At 34.3% G+C, this 24671-nt stretch overlaps 2 protein-coding genes and 1 pseudogene across 2 annotated transcripts; 1 reads left to right on the top strand and 2 right to left on the bottom strand.

The window, feature by feature from the left end:
* Positions 1–1496: 1496 nt before the first annotated feature.
* LOC125216655 (probable carotenoid cleavage dioxygenase 4, chloroplastic) lies at positions 1497–4127 on the bottom strand. The gene is made up of 2 exons (XM_048118408.1): positions 2746–4127; positions 1497–1975 (listed from the first exon to the last, which is right to left on the bottom strand). Exons 1-2 carry the CDS (start codon positions 4098–4100, stop codon positions 1624–1626), a joined length of 1707 nt encoding a protein of 568 aa, XP_047974365.1. The 5' UTR covers positions 4101–4127; the 3' UTR covers positions 1497–1623.
* An 8521-nt stretch (positions 4128–12648) lies between these two features.
* On the top strand, positions 12649–16826 carry LOC125210147 (annotated as a pseudogene).
* A 6166-nt stretch (positions 16827–22992) lies between these two features.
* LOC125212777 (pentatricopeptide repeat-containing protein At1g31790) lies at positions 22993–24452 on the bottom strand. Its single transcript, XM_048113034.1, has one exon. The coding sequence runs from the start codon at positions 24418–24420 to the stop codon at positions 23158–23160; it is 1263 nt and encodes a 420-aa protein (XP_047968991.1). The 5' UTR covers positions 24421–24452; the 3' UTR covers positions 22993–23157.
* Positions 24453–24671: the final 219 nt, after the last annotated feature.

The following is a 24671-nucleotide window of genomic DNA, read 5'->3' as shown; positions in this document are numbered from 1 at the left end:
GGTTTTATTTGCAAGCATACATACTCCATTGCCTCATACAAATCGACCAAATATAATTCTGCAACTCCTTCACAGATTAGTCTAGTTTATAACAAATCTAAGTAACATCAGATTTCTTATTTTTATTTAATTGATTTAGTTTCCAGTAAAGAAAAAAAAATCAGAAAGAGAGGAATTAGAGTGAAATGAAAACGTGGAAGAAACTGGTCAATCAAATTGTGAAACCAAAAACGGCATCGTTCCCCAATTCTCCGAAACGCTGCCGTTTGAATAAGAAATTGTGAATCAAATTGTGAAACCGAAAACGACGCCGTTCGCCAACTCCGAAACGCTGCGTTTTGAGCACAGCAGCCCCTGCTGTGATTTCTCCACAGCAGGGGATCCGTTCCCTATTAAATCTCATGATAACCTAACTCTAAATGGATAATCATATGAATAAATCATAGTAATCGAACGACATCTTAAATATTTTATAGAGCAAATTGTCCAGGTTAGCCATAGGATAATCTATCGAACAACAATTCAATCTCGGATAATTTCACATGATTTAATACTCCCTCTGTCCCAATAAATATGAAACATTTGGTTTTCGACAATAGATTTTATGCAGTGTTGTTTTATGAGTTACTACCTCCGTCCCTAAAAGTTTATCCCATTTTTCTATTTTTCCGTCCGTCCCATAAAATTTATCTCATTTCACTTTTTATCATTTTTGGTAGTGGACTTCATATTCCACTAACTCATTCCTACTCACATTTTATTATAAAACTAATATATAAAAGTAGGACCCACATTCCACTAACTTTTTCAATTCACTTTTCATTACATTTTTAAAAATCCGTACTGGGTCAAAGTGGGACAATGTTTGGGAGACGGAGGTACGAAAAAGTAGAAATAGTATTCTTTTCATTTTAGAAAACGTTTCATTTTTAATAGAACAAAAATAAAAGGAAAACATTTACTCCCCCCGTCCCAGATAATTTGGGGCACTTTGACTCGACACGAGTTTTAAGAAATCTAATGGAAAGTGAGTTGAAAAAGTTGGTGGGATGCGGGTCCTACTTTTAAAGTATTAGTTTTATAATAAAATGTGAGTAGGAATGAGTTAGTGGAATATGGGGTCCACTACCAAAAATGGTACTCCTTCCGTCCCGCTTAAGATGACACGTTTTCCTTTTTAGTTTGTCCCAACTAAGATGACACATTTCCTTATTTGGTAATTTTCTCTCCAATTAATACACTCAACCACTTTTTCTCACTCCTATTAAAATATCCATCTTTCTTTATCTCTCTTCTCTAATACTTACACCCATATTCTCTCTCTCCAATTAAACACTTTAACCAATAACTCCTAAAATCCTGTGCCGGCTAAGCAATGTGTCATCTTAGCCGGGACGGTGGGACGGCTCGAAATGGAATAATGGGTCGAATTATCTGGGACAGAGAGAGGAATTTCTAATAGGAGTGAAGAAGTACATTTAATATAAGACCTCATTTATTATTAAAGTTGAAAATATTTACTTACAATGGGGTGAGTATTACTGTTACATATCTTTGTAGAACAGTAGAACACCTCATGTGTTATTATTTATTAATGTGGAGAATAGGTTGTACTAATAGGTATTACAATACTGTTAACAGATCTTTTTCAGGTACAAATAGTCCATGGAAGCCATAGGGCACCCTACCAGGCAACTTAACCCTAGCAACAACCTCAAGAGTTGGGGATTTGGCTTTCATAACCCAAAACCACGACTCCTTTCTAATTTCATCGTGAACATATGTCACTAAATATCCATCATCCTCCTCTGCCCCCTCCCCCGCCACGAAACACAGCTCCCCGCCGTAACATCCCAGCCCATATTCCCGGCTCGCCACCATGCAATCGCCGCCTTCCGCCCCAGCTTTTGACAAGTCTAGCTTCACCACCCCTGCCGCCTTAATCGACTCTCCTATAACTGCTGCATACATATATCTTCAAACCAAAAATATAAGATATCAAAATAGTTTGGCGATCAGAATATTAATGACAGTCGAAATTACACATCGATTTCCCAAATTACAAGTTGATTAATACACTCAAAATTACACATCGATTACTCAATCGTCATGCAATTTCGGCTGCCACGTCGATATTCTGATAGCTAGAATTTTTTTGCAGGACATTTTATTCATAAAAACGAAACGATGGTTACTAGTACTCTCCTCTGTTTGTGATTAAAATGTCTCATATTTGACCGGCACGAGTTTTAAGAAATTGTATGACTTTATGTAGTAAATTGGCTAGAAAAGCTAGTCGAATGTGAGACCTACTTTTATATATTGTTTTTATAATAAAATGTGAGTGGAATGAGTTAGTAGAATGTAGGTTTCACCAACAAATATTGGTACAGGTGAAATGAGACATTTATTGACGGACGAACGAAAAAGGAAAAATGAGACATTTAATGGTGAACGGAGGGAGTAAATGGTAAGACATTTTTGGAAAAACTCGATAATGATGAGACAAAATCGACTATTTAGACTATTGTTAATGCAAAATGAGACACACATTATAAAGAAAAACTTACCAAAAACAATCGACTATTTAGACTATTGTTAATGCAAAATGAGACACACTTCATTATAAAGAAAAACTTACCAAAAACTTGAAAAGAGACTAATTTTTGTAGACGAGAAAAAAAAATATATATATATACAAACGGGACTACTCAAGTGTAATCTAAAATATGAGAAGCTACATACTTGGTCTGTTTTCCAGCATAGGCTTGATTAACAACTCCAAATTCCATGTTCCTCCCGCTCAATACATGTCTCGAAACCACCTTCTTTTCATTGACATCCAATTCGATCATTTCAATCTCCGAATATATCAAACTCACGTTGAGGAATCCGCGGTCCAACGACAAGAAATTCGGCGCCACGATCACAACCCTTCCGCCGCGATCTCCCTCCCAAGCATTGATCACGTGCAGAAAGTTCAACCCCGGCGTCTCGATCCACGCCAATCCGCCGTCGTCCGCCGCGTCGCGCCGCAGCACGCCGATCCGCGGCACTTTTTCGCGGTTGAAGACCATCGGCGTCCGCCCCCACAACATCTCCGTGGGGTCCATCTCAATCTGCAAATCCTGAAACACGATGAACTGCTCCGTGAGGCCGAAATCATGAACGATCGGCATCCTTTTGATCGCTTTGATTGCTAATTCCGCCCCTTTTCTCCCTTCCGAATCGATTCTGAAAAACGTCAGAAATGGAGGAAACATGTTGCATTTGAAGGCGAAGACTTGGCCGCCGGAATCGGTGTGCGGGTGTGCAGTCATTCTCTGCGTCATGTCGCCCCCGCCCCCGAATTCGCGGCGGCCTAATGTGAGGATGTCGCCATCCTCAGCGAGATGGATTTGGTAGGGAAGGTCCGATTCGCAGAGTGCGTAAAGCTCTCTGTTGAAATATGTCAAACTCGTGTTGGCCGTTCCGAATCCGTTAGCTGAGGGATCGAATGAGCCGGAGACCACACGCGCTACGGTTAGGAAGAAATGCGCCGCGGAGGCTAATCTCCCGTTGAACCACGAGAAGGGGCTGGGGAAGAAGGCGGAGCCGTTTTCTGCCTCCGTTATGAACTTGTAAGTTTTTACATAACGGCTGCAGAAAATGGCTTCGCTGGCGCCGGAGATTCTGACGGAGTGGAGCATCCCGTCGCCGTCGAAGGGGTGGTAGGGGCCGCGCGGGATGAAGTGGGGATTAGGGCCGTTGCGGATGTAGGCCCCGCCGTGGAGGGAGGCCGGGATGGAGCCCTCCACCACCTCACACGCGGTGGGCGGAAGCTCGTTGACCGGCGCGAAGTTACCGGAGAGGAGGTGGTTGGGGTCATTTGATGGTGTGAGAGGTAACTCCAAGAAGTTGGAAATCATATCATCTAATGAGTTAAAGATTTTGGTAAGTGGGGATTGTTTAGGGTTTATATGCTTAGGGTTTTGATCAATAGAAATTGATGAAGGATGAGAGGCATTGCTTATGAGTTTTGCTACCAAATTATTATTCTCTTTTCTTAGAGATGGTGGTTTGGGAAAATTTGGAGGAAATAAAACGGATCTTTGTAACATCTTTTTTTTGTTTTGTTTTTAAATTATGTGAAGTTGCAATTTGCAAATTAGTGTTCATTCAAGGGAATGCAAGTATATATATATGCAACACTAGGAAGGGATTACTTAGTTTTCAATATGATTTCTTCACTCAATAAAAGAAGTAATTAACTATATAGGGTAGTTAGGTACGTAGATAAATTATGGTTTTGACAGCTCAAAATAAAAAAAGGCTGCGCTTGATGTAGTTACATTCAATATTACTTTATCAGCGTCAATATGCCTTAGCAAAACTCTATTATAACATCGTGCAAATAATGTTATATTAGGCCTTTTGTGTTATGTAAGTACGTTTATAATATATGTGAATATGTTGACCAAGATGTCTTTTATTATTGAGTATACGATTTAATTTTCAGCATTTAGGATCCACAGCAGTTAAAAAAATACGCAATTGTTGGGTGATCTTATTTAATTAAAAAGAGAAGAATCAAAAGCAATGTATGAATTTAAAGAGATTTGTATAACAAGCTAAGCAGATTTCTAGGAACCAAAAACGACGATATTAATACATACTAAAAGGCTTACTTAGAGGAATTATATATATGCATTATTGCTTGAAAAGTAATATAATTATTTAACTTCTTTCTTTGCAACCTTGCGTCCACGTCAAAATTACACGAGAAACATGCATGAGAACAGAGAAGGATGCAATCTTGCAATGCAATTTACAATTGCTAGTAATTTAAAAGCTAGCAGCATTATACTGTATGCAAGCTGAATCACTATACTCCACCATAATATACGAAACATTCTTTTACATAATTTTCAAGACTACCATATAATCTTTTTTTTCACTTTTTCACATGATCCCCCAAAAGCGCCTCTGTAACTGAATGATGCGACCCACCATATTCTCTTTGGGATTTGAAACAGGCTAAGATAGTACATCGAAAGAATGTTAAAAGACAACTTTAATGAGCATTAGTCTACCTCGACAGATTCCTCCTAAAGTGACACTCTCGATCCTCTCCACTTTCTCAACAGCCGACTTCCAAATTTTAAATCTTCCATGGATTGGCACATAGAGGGATACCAAGATAACAAATAAGCAGCTCTGAAACTCCGCATCGTGCGATCTTCTTGCTTCTTAGAACACATAATGAGGGCAAATTTCCGATAGTTAACTTTAGTCCTAACAACAAGGCAAAACATCGTAGGAGTTTCTTGTAATTATCGGGGATTCTACTATCAGCTGGTAAGAAGATTATAGCGTCGCCCACAAACCGGAGATGCGTGATCGAGATCTACCTCGCTCCTGTATTGACTTCCTCAATAGCTTTAACCTCTCCATCTTCACACCAATGTTTTAGTGATCAATAAGGAAAAAAAGGTGAAATTGAGTCGTCACCTTGTCTGAGTCCCTATTGGAGGTGGAATGGCAAAATGGGTGACTCATTAACTAAAATGGACACCGAGGTTAATGTCACACACTCTATGATCCGTTTAATTCTTCTAAATCTAATGCCCTACATTGATTGCACGGGCAAACTTAGAAAAAAAATTGTTTGATTGAGCTTTATTGAGTCTGTTTTCTTATTGTCGAATAAGTACATATTAAAAATAATCTTTCAATAAGATAATAATGTACTGGAAATGTTAATTATATCAAATACTTTTAGGATCATATAGTATTTTTGTCCTCATTTTGTCATTTTAATAATCCTTAAAAACGTGAAATTACTTTTGGAAACTGGTCATCATTAACTGCTTATAGTATTTCATTTTCACTATATCATCTTATTTACATAAAAATTATTAAAATACATAATATTTTGAAAATGAGTAAGGAGAGAGAATAGGTGGAGAAACTTACCTATATAATCAGAATGACAAAGAATGAAGAAGAATGAGGGCTATTTACACTCTTTATTTAATTTGTGTGGGTTCGGCCTCATTTAGGCTTGGGTTTAGTAAATAGCCCATGAACTTTATTAATGGGCCTAATTGGGCTGCTAAATTAATTAATTGGGCTGCTTAATGAATTTAATACTAATTCACGTAATCATAGTACTACTATAAATCAATCTTTCACACATCGTTATTATAATAAATCAACTTAAATTGGGTTGGTCACTAAATTAATTAATTAATGGTCTTACTTAACTAAGTTGTCTCATCTAATTAATGGGCTTTTGAATTTATATTATTGTGGTATGTTTAATTTGAGAGTGGGCTTGGTCACTAAATTAATTAAACTATTGGATTAATTAATTATATTGAATTAATTACTGGTCTTAATTAATTTGTCTCATCAAGGGACTAATAAATTTTATATTTTCATAGTGATAAAGTTACTTCAATTGTATACATCATTGATATTTTAGATATTTTACATTTAAATAATTTTTTAATGATTTATGAGTTTGGGACGACACGAGAATTAATGTATAATTGATAAAGTAAAACAGATAAGGTAAATGGTAGTTAAAATAGGGTTAGTAGATAGTTGAACCCATATAAGTATAATTGTTTAATGATGGATTCTAGTGGTACAGGTTGTAAATAAATAGATGTATTATATGATAATGAGTATGGGAGAACTTTTTATAAATGAAAATGAGATATTTTCATGGGACGAATGAGAAATGAACGTCTCTTTATTTTTATTAGACTGAAGGAGTATTACATATTTATCCCTATATGATCATTTAGGAAAAGATTGAATTTACAGACGGAATATGTACAAATTTAGGATAAAATTAATTATAGGTTCCTAATTGTAACTGAAATTTAGGATAAGATTAATTGTAGGTTCCTAATTGTATCTGAAGAATAATATAATTATATTGCTGCGTAATTTGCATATAAGGGCAAGAACATTAAATATCTTCTTCCATTTTTCCTAAACTTTTAACTCTCTGTCTGAAACTTCACTATACATTGTTTTCTCAATTTTTTTGTGCCTCGGCAATATTCTCATTATCTAACAATTTTATGAAACGAAAATAAAATAATCCGTTTATCTACTAAAAATAGTCTTATCGTGGACTACACATGTTTTAATGCAAAATCAGTAAAATAAATTAAATAATCCTTTTGTCTACTAAAAATAGTCTTATTCCGAACATCATATGTTTTAACGCAAAATTAAAAAAATAAAAAGTGGGTAAAGTATGGTATAATAAATTGGGAGAAAAATTCCATTTTTGGCATGAGACTAATTTTGATAGACGAGCTGAAATAGAAACATTAAACAATTTTTTAGACAGGAGGAGTATATTATAGAGTGAACTAGGGGTACAAAATTGGTACCACAAATTTTCCATTTTGGACTCAAAATGTGATTAGGGTACTCAGAAGATACAAATGACATTTTCTGAGTACCAATTTTAGGGTTTAATTAGGGGGGGCAAAATGGGTAGCAAGTAATGGGTAGTTTCCATTTCGACTCGATACCTGTCGGATATTGGGTACCCACTATTAGATGATAACGGGAAACAGGGCGGGAGCGGGTAGTATGTTTTAGAGTTTTGCGGGTAGCTGGTATTCCGTTACCCGCGCGGGTATACCCGTTAGTCCCGAAAATACCCGATATTATTAGTATTAGCTATATATAATCTTTTAATACTTTATAGAATCTAAGTGTTCTAAGAGATCTTTTGAAAACATTTTTATATTCCAATGAATATTCAGTTGAAAACTCACTGGAACTAGCTATAGAGTTTCCCCTCGCTTATTCCTAATCTATTCAAAGCTTATTATCAAAATTAATACAGTAAATTAATTAGGAAACATTGTCGGCTATAAGGGTTTTCAAATTTTCTATTTTACTTAATTAGTAACAAATATTTAATGTTCCATAAATTTATTCTCTTATAAATTTGTTTTCGGGTCGGGTACGGGTACTCGCAATGTTGGGTACGGAATACCCGACGCGGATACCGGATAATCCCGATATGTTGCGGGGTGGGTATTGGGACAAAGAATTCGGCTGAAGTCGGATACGGGTACCCGACTTGTCGGGTGCGGGTACCAGCGGGTAACCCATTTCGTCACCCCTAGGTTTAATGATCTTAATTAATTTGTCTCGTCCAATTAATGTGCTAAAGAATTTAATATTATTGTAATATGTTTTATCCATTTGAGAGGGGTTTGGTCACTAAATTAATTAAAATAATTGAATTAATTAATTAGATTCAGTTAATTATCACACTAGCTACAAGCTCAACGAATAGAAAACCCGGATTATGATCATATCTTCATGCTGCTTATAGGAAGTTGAAGAAGAGTAAACATATTTTGGGTGGTGGACAGACAACAGACATATATATAGTACTTCCCATACAACTTCCTCGTTGGCATTTGTGGGTTCAAGTTGAACCATCACCAATACTGCCAAGATTGATCCAATTGCAATGGTGTTGATACAACAGATGGAAGAGTAGATTAATTGTCTACTTAGTGAAAATTTCCAACAAATAAAATATGCATAATAATTTAGTTTCATTAAAATAAATAAATTACTATAAAACTGTTTTATTTTAATTTAATCTTATTTAATTCTATTTACTTTATTTATTCATTTTATACTTCATCTTGTTAGAGTTTGTATACTAGAAATCACCTTTCGAGTGATTGAATACTGTTAAAACTCTTATTTTATTTTCCAAATGAATAAACAGATTATTTTTGTCATAATGTTGTTATGTTTTACATTTAATGGATGTTTATTACTCCCTCCGTCCCGGCTAAGATGACACATTGCTTAGCCGGCACGGGGTTTTAGGAGTTATTAGTTAAAGTGTTTAATTGGAGAGAGAATGTGTGTGTAAGTATTAAAGTAGAGAGATAAAGAAAGATGTATATGTTAATAGGAGTGAGAAAAAGTGGTTGAGTGTATGAATTGGAGAGAGAAAGTTACCAAAAAAGGAAATGTGTCATCTTAGTTGGGACAAACTAAAAAGGAAAACGTGTCATCTTAAGCGGGACGGAGGGAGTACATGTTTAAATGTATAAGTAACTTAACAACGTCTAAGTCTTTGTTTTAGTAGACCGGTTGTGGGCGTCGTTCACTTTAAGGTAACACGGTCAGTTCTAAACAAAGAAAAAGAAGAATTTCACAACCTAGATAGGCTTAGACTACCTATCGTGAAAGGTTGCAATGTCAGTCCGATTATTTCTAAGCCTTACTTGAAATAAGATGACGTTGGTGTGGTATAGCACTGAATGGATCTAACAGCGAGACAGTCTTTATGCTATCTACCGAAAGACGAGGTCTTGTAAATTATCATTTCTTAATCAATGTACGTTAGCATTGAGCATACGGTATTGATTATGCACTACTTTGACTTACCAAATGGTGCGGGTTTTTCGCAACCCAATAAGCCTGGTATATTGGGTAGTGGTGATTAATATCTAGCGGTGCTAGGATTGCTATTATGTTGAATCGTGCGCGAGGTGAGTCTCGTTTGATAACATCCTCAAGAGAAGCTTGAAATAAGGTTTTATTATTCGGAACCTAGCTAGTTGGAGTTTAATTACTCTATGAATAATAAATAAGATTTTCTTGTTGAGTCCTCTCTTGGAATAAATAAGATATTAATTAATTAAGTCCATAGCAGACAATAATTGATTAATGGATGTTTCTATCTTAAGCGCGAGAAATTAATATCAAGCAATGGAAACCCGGAGTACTTATAATTTCGGATTTGGATGGGGAGTGCAATATTACTTCTGTAGTGGCTGCTCGTAATATTCCAATTATAAACTTATATTAAATTGGGTTTAATTTAATTAGAAAAAAGCTAATTGGAGGAGCCCATATCCAAAGCCTTCCATAGATCCCTGTCTGGGCCCAATATGTGACTTATTGTAAATAGGAGAATAAAGGAGACAGAAAATACACTTGTTTTAATCAAAAATTTTCGTCCCCCTCTCTACTTAGAAGAGGGACGATTTTCTCTCCTACGTGGGAAATGATTTCCGTCTTCTTTATTTAAGTCCTAGTATACTGGTGAGATCAGCCCACCCTGAGCCCACCCTGATATCAGTTTACAGTCCGGGAACCAGACAGAAGAAAGGTGATTTTGTACTAAAGATCTTCACGTGGAGAGGCGCTAGCTATCTTCGATTCTTTGGAGAATCATCAAGGTATAATGGCTAAACCGTAGAAAAGCATGTTTTAGGTTTCAATTAATTTAAAACATGTTTTATTTGAGTTATGAGCATGATACATGTGATAATTACGCGAATAGAATTTGTCTAAATAATCTGCTAAATAGATCAGAATTATTATGTAATTGATTTCTGTGAGCGCTTCCGCTGCCCGTTCCTTCACATCTGTCCCACAAGTATATGCACTCTTTTCTTTTTAGTCTATCTCATAAGAATATGTAATTTTCCATTTTAGAAACATTTTTCTTACTAATGAGGTGTGACTCATTCTCCACTAATAATACTCTATTTATTTATTTTTTCTACATCTGTTACTTTTCTCGAATGTGCATTAAAACTCGTACTCAACCTAAAGTCTATATTCTTGTATAAGGGAGAGAGTAATATTTTAAAGAACGTAGAAATTATAAATTTAAAAAAATTCCTAGAATTGCAAGTAACAGTGTGCTCGCAAAAATAACATGTCTTACTATGTTTGGAATATAATAGGTGCTCGAAAGATGCTCAGACTTATTGCGACGAAGCAAATGCCAAGCATCAAAAGTGCTCAATATATCCCATTTTACCGAATATCAAATAATGTTTTTGTTGTGCGTAATTAATGTCTCGTCTAATTAATGGGCTAATGAATTTAATAATGTATTGAATTGCTAAGTAAACGTTGTTTGTTTAATTAATTTGTAGCAATAATTTGCTAAGTAAACGTCTAATTAATAATGTATTGAATTTAATTAATTTGTGTTGTCTAGTTAATGGGCTAAAGAATTTAATAAGTATATTATTGTAGCACGTAGAAACTATGAAAAATAGAAAGGCTGAAAATGGTGCACGTGTTTTTGTGATGAAGATACTACTAGATTATGCTTAGCTAGGCTACAGCAAACTTAATGAAGCTGGATAACTATATAATATTGCATAGCTAGGCTACCGCAAACTTAATGAAGCTGGATAATCAGATAGGGTCATATTCTAATGCTTATAGCATTTTAATGCAAAATCAAAATTAAATTTCAACTCTTAAATTTTAAAATGAGTGAATAAGATTAAATCTTATGAATCTCAATAAATAGTAGACAAAATATCAAGAAAAGGGTAATATCGTCATTATGTTATCATATGATAATTTGCGTGAATGTTTTTTTATATCAACATAGTGTATTACAAATATCAACAATATGACATAAGAATATCTACACTAGTACAAGAAAATATAACACATATTTATTGAGATTTTTACATGGTTTTATTGAGATTTTTTTATGTATTTGTTGATAAAAATCTGGTTATCAACATTTACGAAAACTAAAATAAAAAATATCAAATTTCATCATTCGAACGTCGTCGGAACATATGCAATTGAGATCTCGTTGGAATCCTTATAAAATTATCTTTAATTTGATATATTTTTTGCAAAAAAATAATTTAAATTAAGAGAGTTACGTAAATTAAAAATTTTAAGATGATTTTAATGAAAGGGAATTGACATTAATACCTTCTAATTTTATTTATTAACTTTTTTAATTAAAAATATAAACCATGTGGCATTATTTCAACCACTAGATCTTCTAATTTAATGACTAAGATTTAGTTTTAGTTTGAGATTGCTAATTAGTTAGCAATTGATTACTCTCCGTTGCAGGTAAACCGTAAACATCTACGCATGCCATTATATTTATGAACTAAAATAAAATATCTATTCCAATTCAATAAAATAAAATAAAAGAATATGCATTCAAAAATAAATAAATAAATACGGAGCATTACTGTAATTTAAAACTTCATATCAAGTGAATAGTATCTTACTATATCAAAATAAATTAAATCTGTATAAAGTGGCAGATTCAGATTTCGGTAACCGAGGGGCAAAATTTAAAATTTTAATTATTACTAATATAATTTAATAGTATAAGTTTTAATAACAAAGAAAATAATAATAGTAGTACTATAATATTTAATTAACACTAACTCCGTTAATAAAATACTCCATCCGTCCCACAGAAATAAGCTATTTGGATTTGGCACGGAATTAATGTGTAATTGGTAAAGTAAGAGAGCAAGAGAAAAAATAGTTGAAATTGTGTGGTAGATAGTGCGACCTATAAATGATAAAGTAAAATAGGAAGAGAAAAAAGGTTACCATAAATAGATATGAACTATTTTCTAAAAAGCTCTATCAAAAATCATACTTCATTCATCCACGAAAAATAAGGCATATTTCCACTAACACTATTTATCTCTTACTTTTTTTCATTCTCTTTTATTTTATTAATTATATATTAAAACTCAGTGTCATTCACAAAGTGTCCTATTTTCCTTGGCCAGAGGGTTATAAATGATGCACACGAAAAAACCAAGTACTCACATAATCACATTCAAATTGAAGCACTCGACGATGGAAACCCTACTTTCCTCTACCCTTCCAAATTCTCTTCCATTTTCCGACGCTTCATTCGTCGGCAAAGCAAAGCATCGCCGCCGTGGGAAGCCAACGCCAAGACGAACCACGACATCCTCAACCCAAAGGCAAAACCCATCTCTCCACGAAAAAATCTTCAAGCCACTGCATAATCTCATATCCACCTTCCCCACCATTACCAACAATCTCCCTCCCCACCTCGACCCAAACCACATCCTCTCCGGCAAATTCTCCTGCGACGTCCAAATCGGCCCCCTCCCGCCCTGTCTTGACGGCGCCTACATCCAAAACGGCCGTTCGGAGAGCCTATATTTTCCCTTGAATCGAGCCGAAAATAGCATATCCGCCCCCTCCGTGGAGTGTAGAAATATACTTTTATTTTCAATAGAAGTCCTAAAAAATTGTAGTAGTCCAATGGTTTAGTTATTAGGTTTTTCACCTAGAGGTCAAGAGTTCAACCAACAACAACATATTTTTTCCATTCCTTATTCTTTCATTTTATCAATTAATAATGCTTCTTATTATCAAATTAAAAATTTTAAATACTCTATGAAATCAAAAAATTTACTAATTTGCATATACTCCTTATTATTTTGTTATATTTATTTTTTAGTTAAAATCTTTTTAATACTTTTGTTAATGTTATATTTGTCCTAAAATTCTTATAATTTGTAATCCAATTTGCATCTTATTCTCTATGTAACAAAATAAACATTTAAATGTACGTGAAACCTTTATATTTATTACTTCACTTATATAACTTTTATATATAATATTTATATTGATTTTGAATGTATATAATATTTCAATATTTTTATGTTTTTAGATGAATAATAAGTGTATATTTGCAAGCTAATGCATGTTTATATTTTATTAAAGAAGCTAGTGATATTTAAATATTAATGTAATAATATAATTTTTATTTTTTAATATTTTAATATTATATTTATTAATATTAAAAATATTAAATACCCATATTTTTTCCATTCCTTATTCTTTCATTTTATCAATTAATAATGCTTCTTATTATCAAATTAAAAATTTTAAATACTCTATGAAATCAAAAAATTTACTAATTTGCATATACTCCTTATTATTTTGTTATATTTATTTTTTAGTTAAAATCTTTTTAATACTTTTGTTAATGTTATATTTGTCCTAAAATTCTTATAATTTGTAATCCAATTTGCATCTTATTCTCTATGTAACAAAATAAACATTTAAATGTGCGTGAAACCTTTATATTTATTACTTCACTTATATAACTTTTATATATAATATTTATATTGATTTTGAATGTATATAATATTTCAATATTTTTATGTTTTTAGATGAATAATAAGTGTATATTTGCAAGCTAATGCATGTTTATATTTTATTAAAGAAGCTAGTGATAATTAAATATTAATATAATAATATAATTTTTATTTTTTAATATTTTAATATTATATTTATTAATATTAAAAATATTAAATACCGCCCCCTCCGTTTCCGAGGCCTGGATCCGCCACTGGTCCAAATCGGCCCCCTCCCGCCCTGTCTTGACGGCGCCTACATCCAAAACGGCCTCAACCCTCAGTTCCCCCCTCTCCCGCCCTACTACTACACCGACGGCGACGGAATGCTCCACTCCCTCAAAATCTCCGCCACCTTCTGCAGCCGCTTCGTCAAAACCTTCAAATTCGAAACCGAGCGAGGCCTCGGCTACCCCGTCCTCCCCAACGCCGTCGCCTTCTTCATCAGCAATCTCAGACCTTCAATGCTGCTCACGGCCGCCAGATTTATGTCGTTCCAATTCAATCCGTTCGCAGACGGCATCGGCACCGCCAACACCAGCGTCGCTCTCGTCGCCGGACGCCTCCTCGCCCTAGCCGAAACCGATCTCCCCTACGAAATCCGAATCACGCCGGCCGGCGACATCGAAACCGTCGGCCGCCGCCAATTCGGAGGCGGAGTCAACGGAGAGCGGTTTCTCACCATGACCGCGCATCCGAAAACCGATCCAGACACCGGCGAGACCTTCGCATTCCGCTACTTCGTAACCCCTCCCTTCCTCACATTTTTCCGGTTCGATTCCGCCGGAATTAAACAATCCGACGTCGAAATTTTCTCCATGAGTGCTGCTTCATTAGTCCACGATTTCGCAATGACGAAAAGCTTCGCGGTGTTTCCAGATCCGCAGATGGTGATCGATCCTCTGCGGATTTTGATCGGGAAAGCGGTGATGGGGGCGGATTTGGGGAAAACGCCGAGGCTGGGGGTGATTCCGCGGTACGCGGTGGATGAGAAGGAGATGTATTGGATGGAGACGCCGGGATTGAACATCGTGCACACGGTGAACGCGTGGGAGGAAGACGGAGGCGATAAAATAGTGGTGGTGGCGTCGAATGTGTTGTGCGTTGATCGCGCTTTAAGTGATTTGGATCGGATCAATTGGAGAAGAAGATCATCGGCAGATATCGTGTTTCTAGAAGGAATCTCGACTTTGGCGCCATTAATGCTCGATATTCCGGGAAGAAGAATAGGTTTGTTCTTTCCAAGTACTGCTACTTCAGTCACCAAAAATAGTCTTGTTTTTTTCATTTTGTTATCCACTAAAATTAATATGTATTTATTTGTAGTCAGTTTTTATTTTAGATGCACCTGATTTTCTATTAAGAACACTTCAACAATTTTGTGTTATCCAAGAGGAGAGGTGAATGGAGAGGTAAACCAATATAACTATCTATATTTATTTTTTTTTTATGAAAAATCATTCTCCAAAGGGAGAGGTATTTGAAAAGATATTATATATTTTTCCATTTTGAAGAGATATCTTTACCTCTCCATTATAACTACCATATTTGCATTCTTTTCATAAAAAACCCTTTCTCCAAGGGAGAAGGTATTTGAGAAGGTATCATTAATGCATTTTGTACTAATATTTTATGTTTAAAAAATCATTTACCTTTCTATATACCCTTTTCCTTTGAAGTATGTTTCTTTTTGTAAGGGTATATTTCACTTTTTCAGGAGATATATGGACGATATACCTTTTCTATATACCTTCTCCCCTTGGGGATGCTCTTACTAAGATTATTTCCTATAAAATCATGAAATGTGACTAAAGTTTGAATGACAAAACATAATGTTCTAAAATTTCTCAACAGTCTCATGTTAACCTTATGGGATGGCAAATTGATGGATATATGTAAAATTTTGGTATATCAGTGAATAGTGACATAAATGTATATTAATGTAACGATATGGACGATTAAGCGATGTCGTTTTGTGCCTAAAAACTACTCCCTCCGTCCCATTCCCATAGAAATGCCATATTTCCTTTTACGTATGTCCCATAGAAATAGTTCATATCCATTTATGACAATCATTTTCTCTTTCTCGTTTACTTTATCATTTATGGGTCTCACCATTCACTACACAATTTCAACTACTTTTTCTCCTTCTCTTTTACTTTATCAACTATATAATAAAACCTATGTCAATCCTAAAGGGTCTATTTTATGGGACGGAGGGAGTAGTAAAATATTAAAATATAAAATAAAACAAATTTGGTCAAATGGAAAAACTGAGAATATTTTAAATTAAGTGATTTGAAATTCTGATTTTTAAAAATTTGGGACAAAATCAGGATTTCATCCCACTTTGTGATGGTGTAGGCATGTAAGCAACCCTAACATGTAACGTACCATCATTCTAATGATTTAAATTGAGTGACTAAAATGAACTAATGAGATTTTATTGACCTATATAATGCAGGTATGTTTATGCGGCGGTGCTTGAAAGCATGCCAAAAATGGTAGGTTTGGTGAAGCTAGATCTGTCGTTATCGGACTCGGAGGATTGTACGGTGGCGAGCCGCATGTACGGGCCGGGGTGCTACGGAAGCGAGCCAGCTTTCGTGGCGAGGGAGGGCGCGGAGGAGGAGGATGATGGATTCTTGGTGGCCTACGTGAACAATGAGAATACGGAAGAGTCGCATTTTGTGGTGATGGATGCTAAATCACCCACGCTTGAAACTGCTGTTAAGCTGCCCCGTAGAGTGCCTCAAGGCTTCCATTCTATCTTCGTGAAGCAAAGTGACCTCCTCAAAATGTGAGGGTTTACTTCAATAATTTATTTTATATAATAAGACTCTATGTGTCCAAACTTGTTAAAGGAAACATTTATCTATTTTGAATTTAAAGATATCCAACTAATTAGAGTTAAACATTTGCTTATTTATTACGTACTCCCAACTTCTTCACTTACAACCCAACTGGATCTTTTAAAAAGAGAATTGATATACTCCCTCCGTCCCATATAATTTGACTCAGTATTCCATTTTGGGTCGTCCCATATAATTTGACACATTTCACTTTTACCATTTTTGGTAGTGGACCACATATTCCACTAACTCATTCCTACTCACATTTTATTATAAAACTAATACTTTAAAAATAGGACTCACATCCCACCAACCTTTTTAACTCACTTTTCTTAGTCTTCAAACAACAAAGTATAGTGTTTTCTCAAAGTATTAAAAACATTAAGAGCAAAACAGTACTACCTGCACCTACATAATTACTAAAATCCATCTAAATTAAGGTTGATTACGAAACTTGTGTTTTGTTATTAATGTATCACACTCGTGACAGGTTGATTGACTACCACATATTTGTACATAATATGATTGCGTGTTACTGACATGTGCCTAACTTTTTTGGGACCACCTATGGCTTGTACGGAATATGATTGCGAGTTACGTGACATGTGCCTAACTTTTTTGGGAGTACCTAAAGCTTGTACGGAATATAATTGCGTGTTACGTGACATGTGCCTAACTTTTTTGGGAGTATTCATACTTACTCCTAATAGTTTCAATTAATTCGGGACAAACGGACAAGGAAATTTGTGTCAATTAATGGAGGACAGAGAGAGTAATCCCATAAATCTGCCAATATTACAGTTCTACTTGCCTTAATATACAGAAACTTTCCACACCACTAGCTTGTTATTATTTTGTTCGTTCTTAAAAAAAGTATGAACTATTTCTTTATTAGTCCGTGCCTAGAAAGTATAATGAATTTTTCAAACTGGAATATTTAAAAAACACATTATTTTATTTATAACTTATACTATTAAAGAAAAGCTGGATGAACAAGTTAGTGGAATATAAGTTCTACTTATATATATTAGTTTTATAATAAAATGTGAATGTAATAAATTGGTACAATGTGAAACCTATTTACTATTAACGGTAAAAATAAAATAGGACTCTTAATATGGGACGAGCAGAAATGACAAAATATGATTCTTAATTGGAGACGGATTAAAACTAAATTACTTATTAAACTCTTTTACAACAAATATATACATTATGTCCTAAAATCATGACATATAGTCATATGCTATAGTATAATATAACTTGTAAATAATTTAATACTACTAGTATGAAATAAGCATTCTAAAGAAAAACTTGGATCTTTTCAAAAATAACTAGGGCTGGGGAAAAATATCGAAAAAATGATATATCGCTCATATCGTATTAAAAATTATCGAAAAATTATCGAATTTTCGATATATCGTAATCGTAAGTTTTCGATACGATAACGATATGAATTTTCTTATATCGCGATATATCGTTTTATATCGAATATACGATATATATCGATATTTTCGAAATATCGTTTTATATCGAATATACGATATATATCGTATATATCGAAACATATTGAAATTCAATACATATTAAAATTTAAAATTATAAATATATATAAATCCATTTAATTAATTAATATATTTATAAAATATATACATGAAACCCTAAATCCCTAGGATTTGGAACCCTATCGCTCACCTCACGCTCACGCCGTCTATCTCTCAAATCTCAATCTCACTCTCACGAATACGATTCTCTCACAATTCATCGTCCACGCCTCCACGGTCCATCTCCGGCGACGTCCTCCAGCTTCTCTCACGCTCCCCACCGCATCTCTTATCTCCGGCGAGCGGCTGCAGGCTTGCAGCTCCTATATTCTACAACCCTTCAGCTTCAGTAGACTCAAATTAATTAAGTGAGTATTTTAATTTATGTTCTATATAAGCAATTTCATGGTTTATAAACTTCCAAGATGATTCCATTCTTTAATTATCTTACCAAATTAAGTTGGTCACTTTTTATTTGAAGCCAAGTTGTTGTACAAATGTGGTATGCTATTTATTTGCAATGGATTTAATTAAGTAGTGATTAAATATGAATGCATCAGCATCATAAACGAAAAGTATTCAGTATACTCCAAATCCAATCATTCTCAATATGTCTTTAATATGTGTGAATATTAAGGAGCAATAATCAACTGTTGTCTGTTCTAAAGCAACAATCAAATTATAAGTATGTATGTTTCTTGGTGTTGTTCAGGTTCTATGGAAATTTTTTGAAGGATGATTACCTTCTCCAGATGCAGATACAGACAAATCCCCACTTGCATTTGATGGTCCCTGCATAAGATATTAAAACTCATTCATTTGTCATATATTATTAATTCCATTTTATGTTTTTTTTAGGCTCAAGTCACTCAACCATTACTCAAGAGACTCGAGATGGTTCTCTAAATGTATCTTCTACTAGTTGATCCACCAAATGATGAGGTATTAGTCTTAAATTTGGTTGCTATCTGATATGTGGTAGCCATTAGGCTTCTTAATTGAGATTGAGTTCATAAGTAAATTATATGAGTTGAAATGACTGGATTGGTCTATTATTATAGACTTTGATTTATAAATTGTGATTGAGTTCATAAGTGGTACTACATGAGAAGATATGGCAGGATTGGCCGATTGGTCTATTGTTCTAGACTTTGATTTTAGCTTGTGTTTGCAGAGCTCTCATTTTGCTAAAGCAGATAGTTTAAATCATTAATTTATTTGATAAAATTGATATGAAGCTCACTGCATTAAACTGTCTGCTAACATTGAGTCATTAGTCTAAGTGACTAAGTTATCCATGACAAAATTATTATGTAACACTTCAAGCAATATATAGTCAGTGCTATTCTCTTATTTGTGTTTGTAATTTGTCAATTAAATGACCACTTCTTTGTGTTGTATATCTAATTGTATATGCCCATTTTATTGTTCAATTCTAATCTCTCATCTCTCTTGATCTTGGATTATGTAGGTTAATATTTCTAGATGATTTCGACAAGATGAAGGGTTCGGTGTTCAAGAATCAAGATCAAGACAACTACTAGTTTTTTTTTTGGAATGATAGTGTTGTATTTTGATTATGGACATAAGAACACTATTTATTTTATTGTGTTGAAGTTTTATTAATTTTGTGTCATTTTTCAGTTTTGAAATCATTTTTTTTATATACAGGTTTTCGATACGATACGATACGATATTTTGATATATCGTACCGAAATTCGATATAGAACGATATATCGAATTTCGGTACGATATATTGAAATATCGATACGATAACGATATGAATATTATCCATATCGAAATTTCGATATATCGAAATTTCGATATATCGAAACTTTCGATACGATAACGATATGAAATAACACAAGTAACTCACAAGATTATTATTCAAATATTTGAAAAATTTTTATACATTGATCAATCTAATTCCAAAGAAGAAAATCCTCTTTACCAGACGAGTTCTCTAAATGGATGCCATTAACTCTTGCTGACCACTTTGTTTCCAAAATGGGGCTCTCATTTGGTAAATCTACAAATGCATCAAACTCTTTTTTCTTATTTCCCCATTGCAAAATGCAACTTAATTTCTTCTCCACTGAGCCTTTGCAAATCTCATACACAAATTCATCGAATTGGTAAAGGGTACGACTATTAAGATTTTCATCACCAAATTTACAATGCACTTCTAGTGCTTTGGCATTGATAGGAAGTGTGTCTTGGATAAAAGTTCTTTGTCGTTGTGAGACTTCACATGCACTCAAAACTTGTTGAGGAATGAGAGCAATGAGTAAGAGGGAGAGAAAGAGGGTTTGTATCATGGTGTTTTTCATTTTCTTTTTCCAAGATTAATGTGTGGATTGTCGAGTTATTTTATAGGCCTACTAAGAGATATCACATTTAAACTTTAGATATGTAAGAACGTGATCCGCTGAAAAAATATTCACATACTGTTCTCGTATTGAAATATTTCAATTTCGAATGAAATTCAAAAATGGTCCCTGGACTATGGATTGATCTTGCTTATAGTCCCTGGACTTTAAAAATATCGTCAGTAGTCCCTGGACTAAGGATTTATCTCAAAATTGGTCCTTTTGGCTTTTTTTGGTAGGAAAATGCCCTTTTGAGGGGGGGAGTTTGAGCAATTTGGTCTTTTTACACTTTTAACATTTTAAATCTGATATTATTTCAGTTATGTACTAAATTTGATATTATTTAAAAATTATCATTCTTCTTCCATTTTGTCATTCTTCACTTTGTTTTTTTTTATTTCAATATTATATTTAATTTTATACAATTAAATTTTAAATTTCAATTTTTAAATATCAATAATTTTTTTGAATTAAAACTATTAATTCATGGACATTATAAATATTGATTAAAACTATTAATTTTTGTTATTAATACAGAAAAATAATATTAATCATGATGGAAAAATAAGAGTTATTCTATTTAGCCTTCGTTCGGTTGTTATAATTGCTTGTGATTGAATATTATGAAGTTGACTAAAAATTTGATCCTACTAAAAATTTTATATATGAGTATTTTTGTTGAAATTTTCTAGTAAATTTTATTGTTTTCAAATTAATAAACGAAAATTATATCAGTCTTACATTAGATGCATATTTATTTCAAAATAAATCGTGTTATATGATCTATTTATGATTAAAGCTACTCCCTCCGTCTGGCATTAGAGGTCCCGGTTGAGTTGGGTGCGGATTTTAAGAAATGTTTGAGTGTGTAATAATTGGAGTGTGTGATAATGGAATGTGAGACCCATTTGCATTATTATTTGCTTTATTCTTTGGATGTGTGTTTACTTGTGCTTTTTAGTGTTTTATTTTATAATATTTTTATTTCATTTTTTATGAAAATGTCTAACCGGGACTCCTAATGCCGGACGAATGAAATTGGTCAACCGGGACTCCTAATGCCGGACGGAGGGAGTATTAAATATTGATTAAAACTAAGGCGTTGTCATACCTTATTAACTAAATATTATACACTATCAAATATTGATTATGACTATTAATTTTTGTTATTTAATACTCCCTCTGTCACGACCGCCCTTTCTAGGGTTAATAAATGCGGGAGGTCACGACCAATGGGACTTTAAGAAGGGAGAATTTTCTAGGGTTTCAATAACTCATTTGACAAAGCATTTTATTATAAAACTAATACTTTAAAAGTAGCACCCACAATCCACTAACCTTTTCAACTCACTTTCCATTACATTTCTTAAAACCCGTGCCCGGTCAAACAGGGACGAATTTTCGTGGACGGAGGGAGTAATTTTTATAATTAAAAAAATTTATTGATATTTAAAAATTGAAATTTAAAATTTTGTAAAATTAAATCTAATATTGAAATAAAGAAACAAAGTGAAGGATGCCAAACGGGAAGAAGAATGATAATTTTGAAATATATCAGATTTAGTACATAACTAAAATAATATCATATTTAAAATATTAAAGTGTAAAAAGATCAAATTGCCCAAAACCCCCCAAAAGGGTATTTTCGTACTAAAAAAGCCAAAGGGACCAATTTCGAGATAAACCCTTAATCCAGGGACTACTGATGATATTTTTAAAGTCCAGGAACTATAGGCGAGATAAACCCATAGTCCAGAGATCATTTTTGAGGTTCACTCTTTAATTACTTATAAATAGATGATTTGCATTTAATTATCAAATATGTAATAGCGTCATGGCGTTATGCATGGGAATATATATAGCTAGCCAATAAATATACCTAGTACTATGATTATATTTAATCCTGCAATAGATTAATTATTTTTACATGCACTTCAAGTCTAATTTGATATTGTTGATAAATTTGATATTGCAGATAAATATTGCAGATAAAAAACTAATTGCATTTGTAGTTAAGGTAAGTAAATTTGCTTTTAAAGTGTAACGAATATTTTATTAATTTATAGATATTTTGAGTTATTGTACTTATTAAATTGGTATCATTAATTTTTTAGAGATTTTGAAAAGTTATTCCTCTTCAAAAAATATAATATTTGGATAGTTATTAAGGATCAAGATTATATTGGTATTTATGGTAGTAGTAGTAGTAGTAAAACTATATGAAAAGTTGAGCTTCAAAATATATACTACAAGAAAACAGAGCAACTCAAGAATTCACTCATTCACCTTGTATTCACTCTATACACCACACTTTTAATGCAGGTTCACAAGCCAAAATGAACATGACATATGTAATAATAAAGCAACCATTTTTTACAAAATATTCATTCAACACCCCTGCCTTAGAAATCCACCATCGAAGTGGCTGTCAAAGATGACTTTGGTCAAGTTCAATGCTCTGTTTATTCATCCGATACACAGTCTCTCTCCCACAAGCTAACTCCACTCGATCGACCATTGCTTTCCGAGGTTTGTAGCCGGCAGTCCTCATTTCGTAGAGAGTTCTAACCGCCTTGACACAGAGGCCATGCTGCATATAGTTCGCCAACATTGCATTGTAACATGCGCTATTCCTCTTAATACGACCAAACTCGAACGCCCTTGTTGCATCGCTCAGTGCACCGCATTTTCCATACAAATCCACCAGTGCACACTGCACAAAGCTGTCGGAATCTAGTCCCAGTTTCATTGCATTCGCGTGGACTTGTCGACCGTACCTAATAGCACCGATCCTCCTGCAAGCCTTGAGAACAATCGAGAATGTGTACTCGTTCTTCTTTACTCCCTCCTCTCCCATCTCCTTAAACACATTAGCTACGCCCACAAAGTTGTGGTCGTTGCAGCAATTCACTATCCTAGACGTCCACACAGCTGTATCCCGACACTCAACTTGCTGGAAAACTCTCTCAGCACCCTCATAATGCTTCAGCTTCCCGTAGAAGCTAATCAAGAAACTGCTCAAAGCATCGTTCTTCGAAAACCCCACTTTCCACAACCAACCATGAACTTGCCTCCCGAGTTCAAAGTCAACGGTGCACACACAAGCTCTAAGCACACACATGAGAATTCCCGGAACCGAAAATCCCATCTGATCAGCACCCGCGTCCTCCAATTCTTTATCGCTCAGCATTTTAACGAACAATTCATTGGCTTCGTTAAACTCTCCATTCTGAACACAACCAGCAATCAGAATGGCCCAAGAGTTGAAGTCCCGCACAGTCATTTCATCGAACACCTTGCGTGCATGCTCCAAACAGCCACTAGACACATACATCAATAGAATCCTGTTAATCACAGGTAAGCTCGGATGAATCCCACTCGTTCTAATATGCTCGTGCAATTGGATAGCTTTGAAAGGGTCACCAGATTCTGTACATTCTTTGATGAGTGAAGTGTAAATATCTATTGGTATAGGCAATTTAAGGGCGTCCATCAATCGCAAAATGTCGGAGGTGGTGGTGACGGGCTTCTGGTTCGGCTTGATTCTTACGGGTTTTAAGGGTAGTTTGTATTTAGGTCTGTGAAGGGGCAACTGGATTTGGGTTTTAGGGTTGGCATTGAAATTGTTGAGATTTTTGAATTGGATATTCATGTGGAGGAGTGATGGGGCTCTGGCTGCTGTGATTTCCATTTAGCAAGAGCATTGATATCGATGTGGTTCCTGCAATTCTTCGCCTGTAAAAATTGAGGCGGCGCAACACTCCCTTAAATATTACTACCTCCGTCCCCCAAAATTTGCTACACTTTAACCCGACACGGATTTTAAGAAATGTAATGGAAAGTGAGTTGAAAAAGTTGGTGGGATGTGGGTCTACTTTTAAAGTATTAGTTTTATAATAAAATGTGAGTAGGAATGAGTTAGTAGAATATGGGGTCCACTAC

Source organism: Salvia hispanica, chromosome 3 (assembly GCF_023119035.1).
Source record: "Salvia hispanica cultivar TCC Black 2014 chromosome 3, UniMelb_Shisp_WGS_1.0, whole genome shotgun sequence".
NCBI classification, from domain to species: Eukaryota; Viridiplantae; Streptophyta; class Magnoliopsida; order Lamiales; family Lamiaceae; genus Salvia; species Salvia hispanica.
The sequence above is the reverse complement of the archived record's forward strand: the minus strand, read 5'-3'. Positions and strand labels throughout refer to the sequence as shown.

Bases quoted from the DNA above. Each gene is read 5' to 3' on its own strand.
- LOC125216655 (XM_048118408.1), bottom strand. From the start codon at position 4,100: ATGTTACAAAGATCCGTTTTATTTCCTCCAAATTTTCCCAAACCACCA. The intron at 1,976-2,745 runs GTATGTAGCTTC...TTTGGTTTGAAG, and splicing joins TATGCTGGAAAACAGACCAA to ATATATGTATGCAGCAGTTA.
- LOC125212777 (XM_048113034.1), bottom strand. From the start codon at position 24,420: ATGGAAATCACAGCAGCCAGAGCCCCATCACTCCTCCACATGAATATC.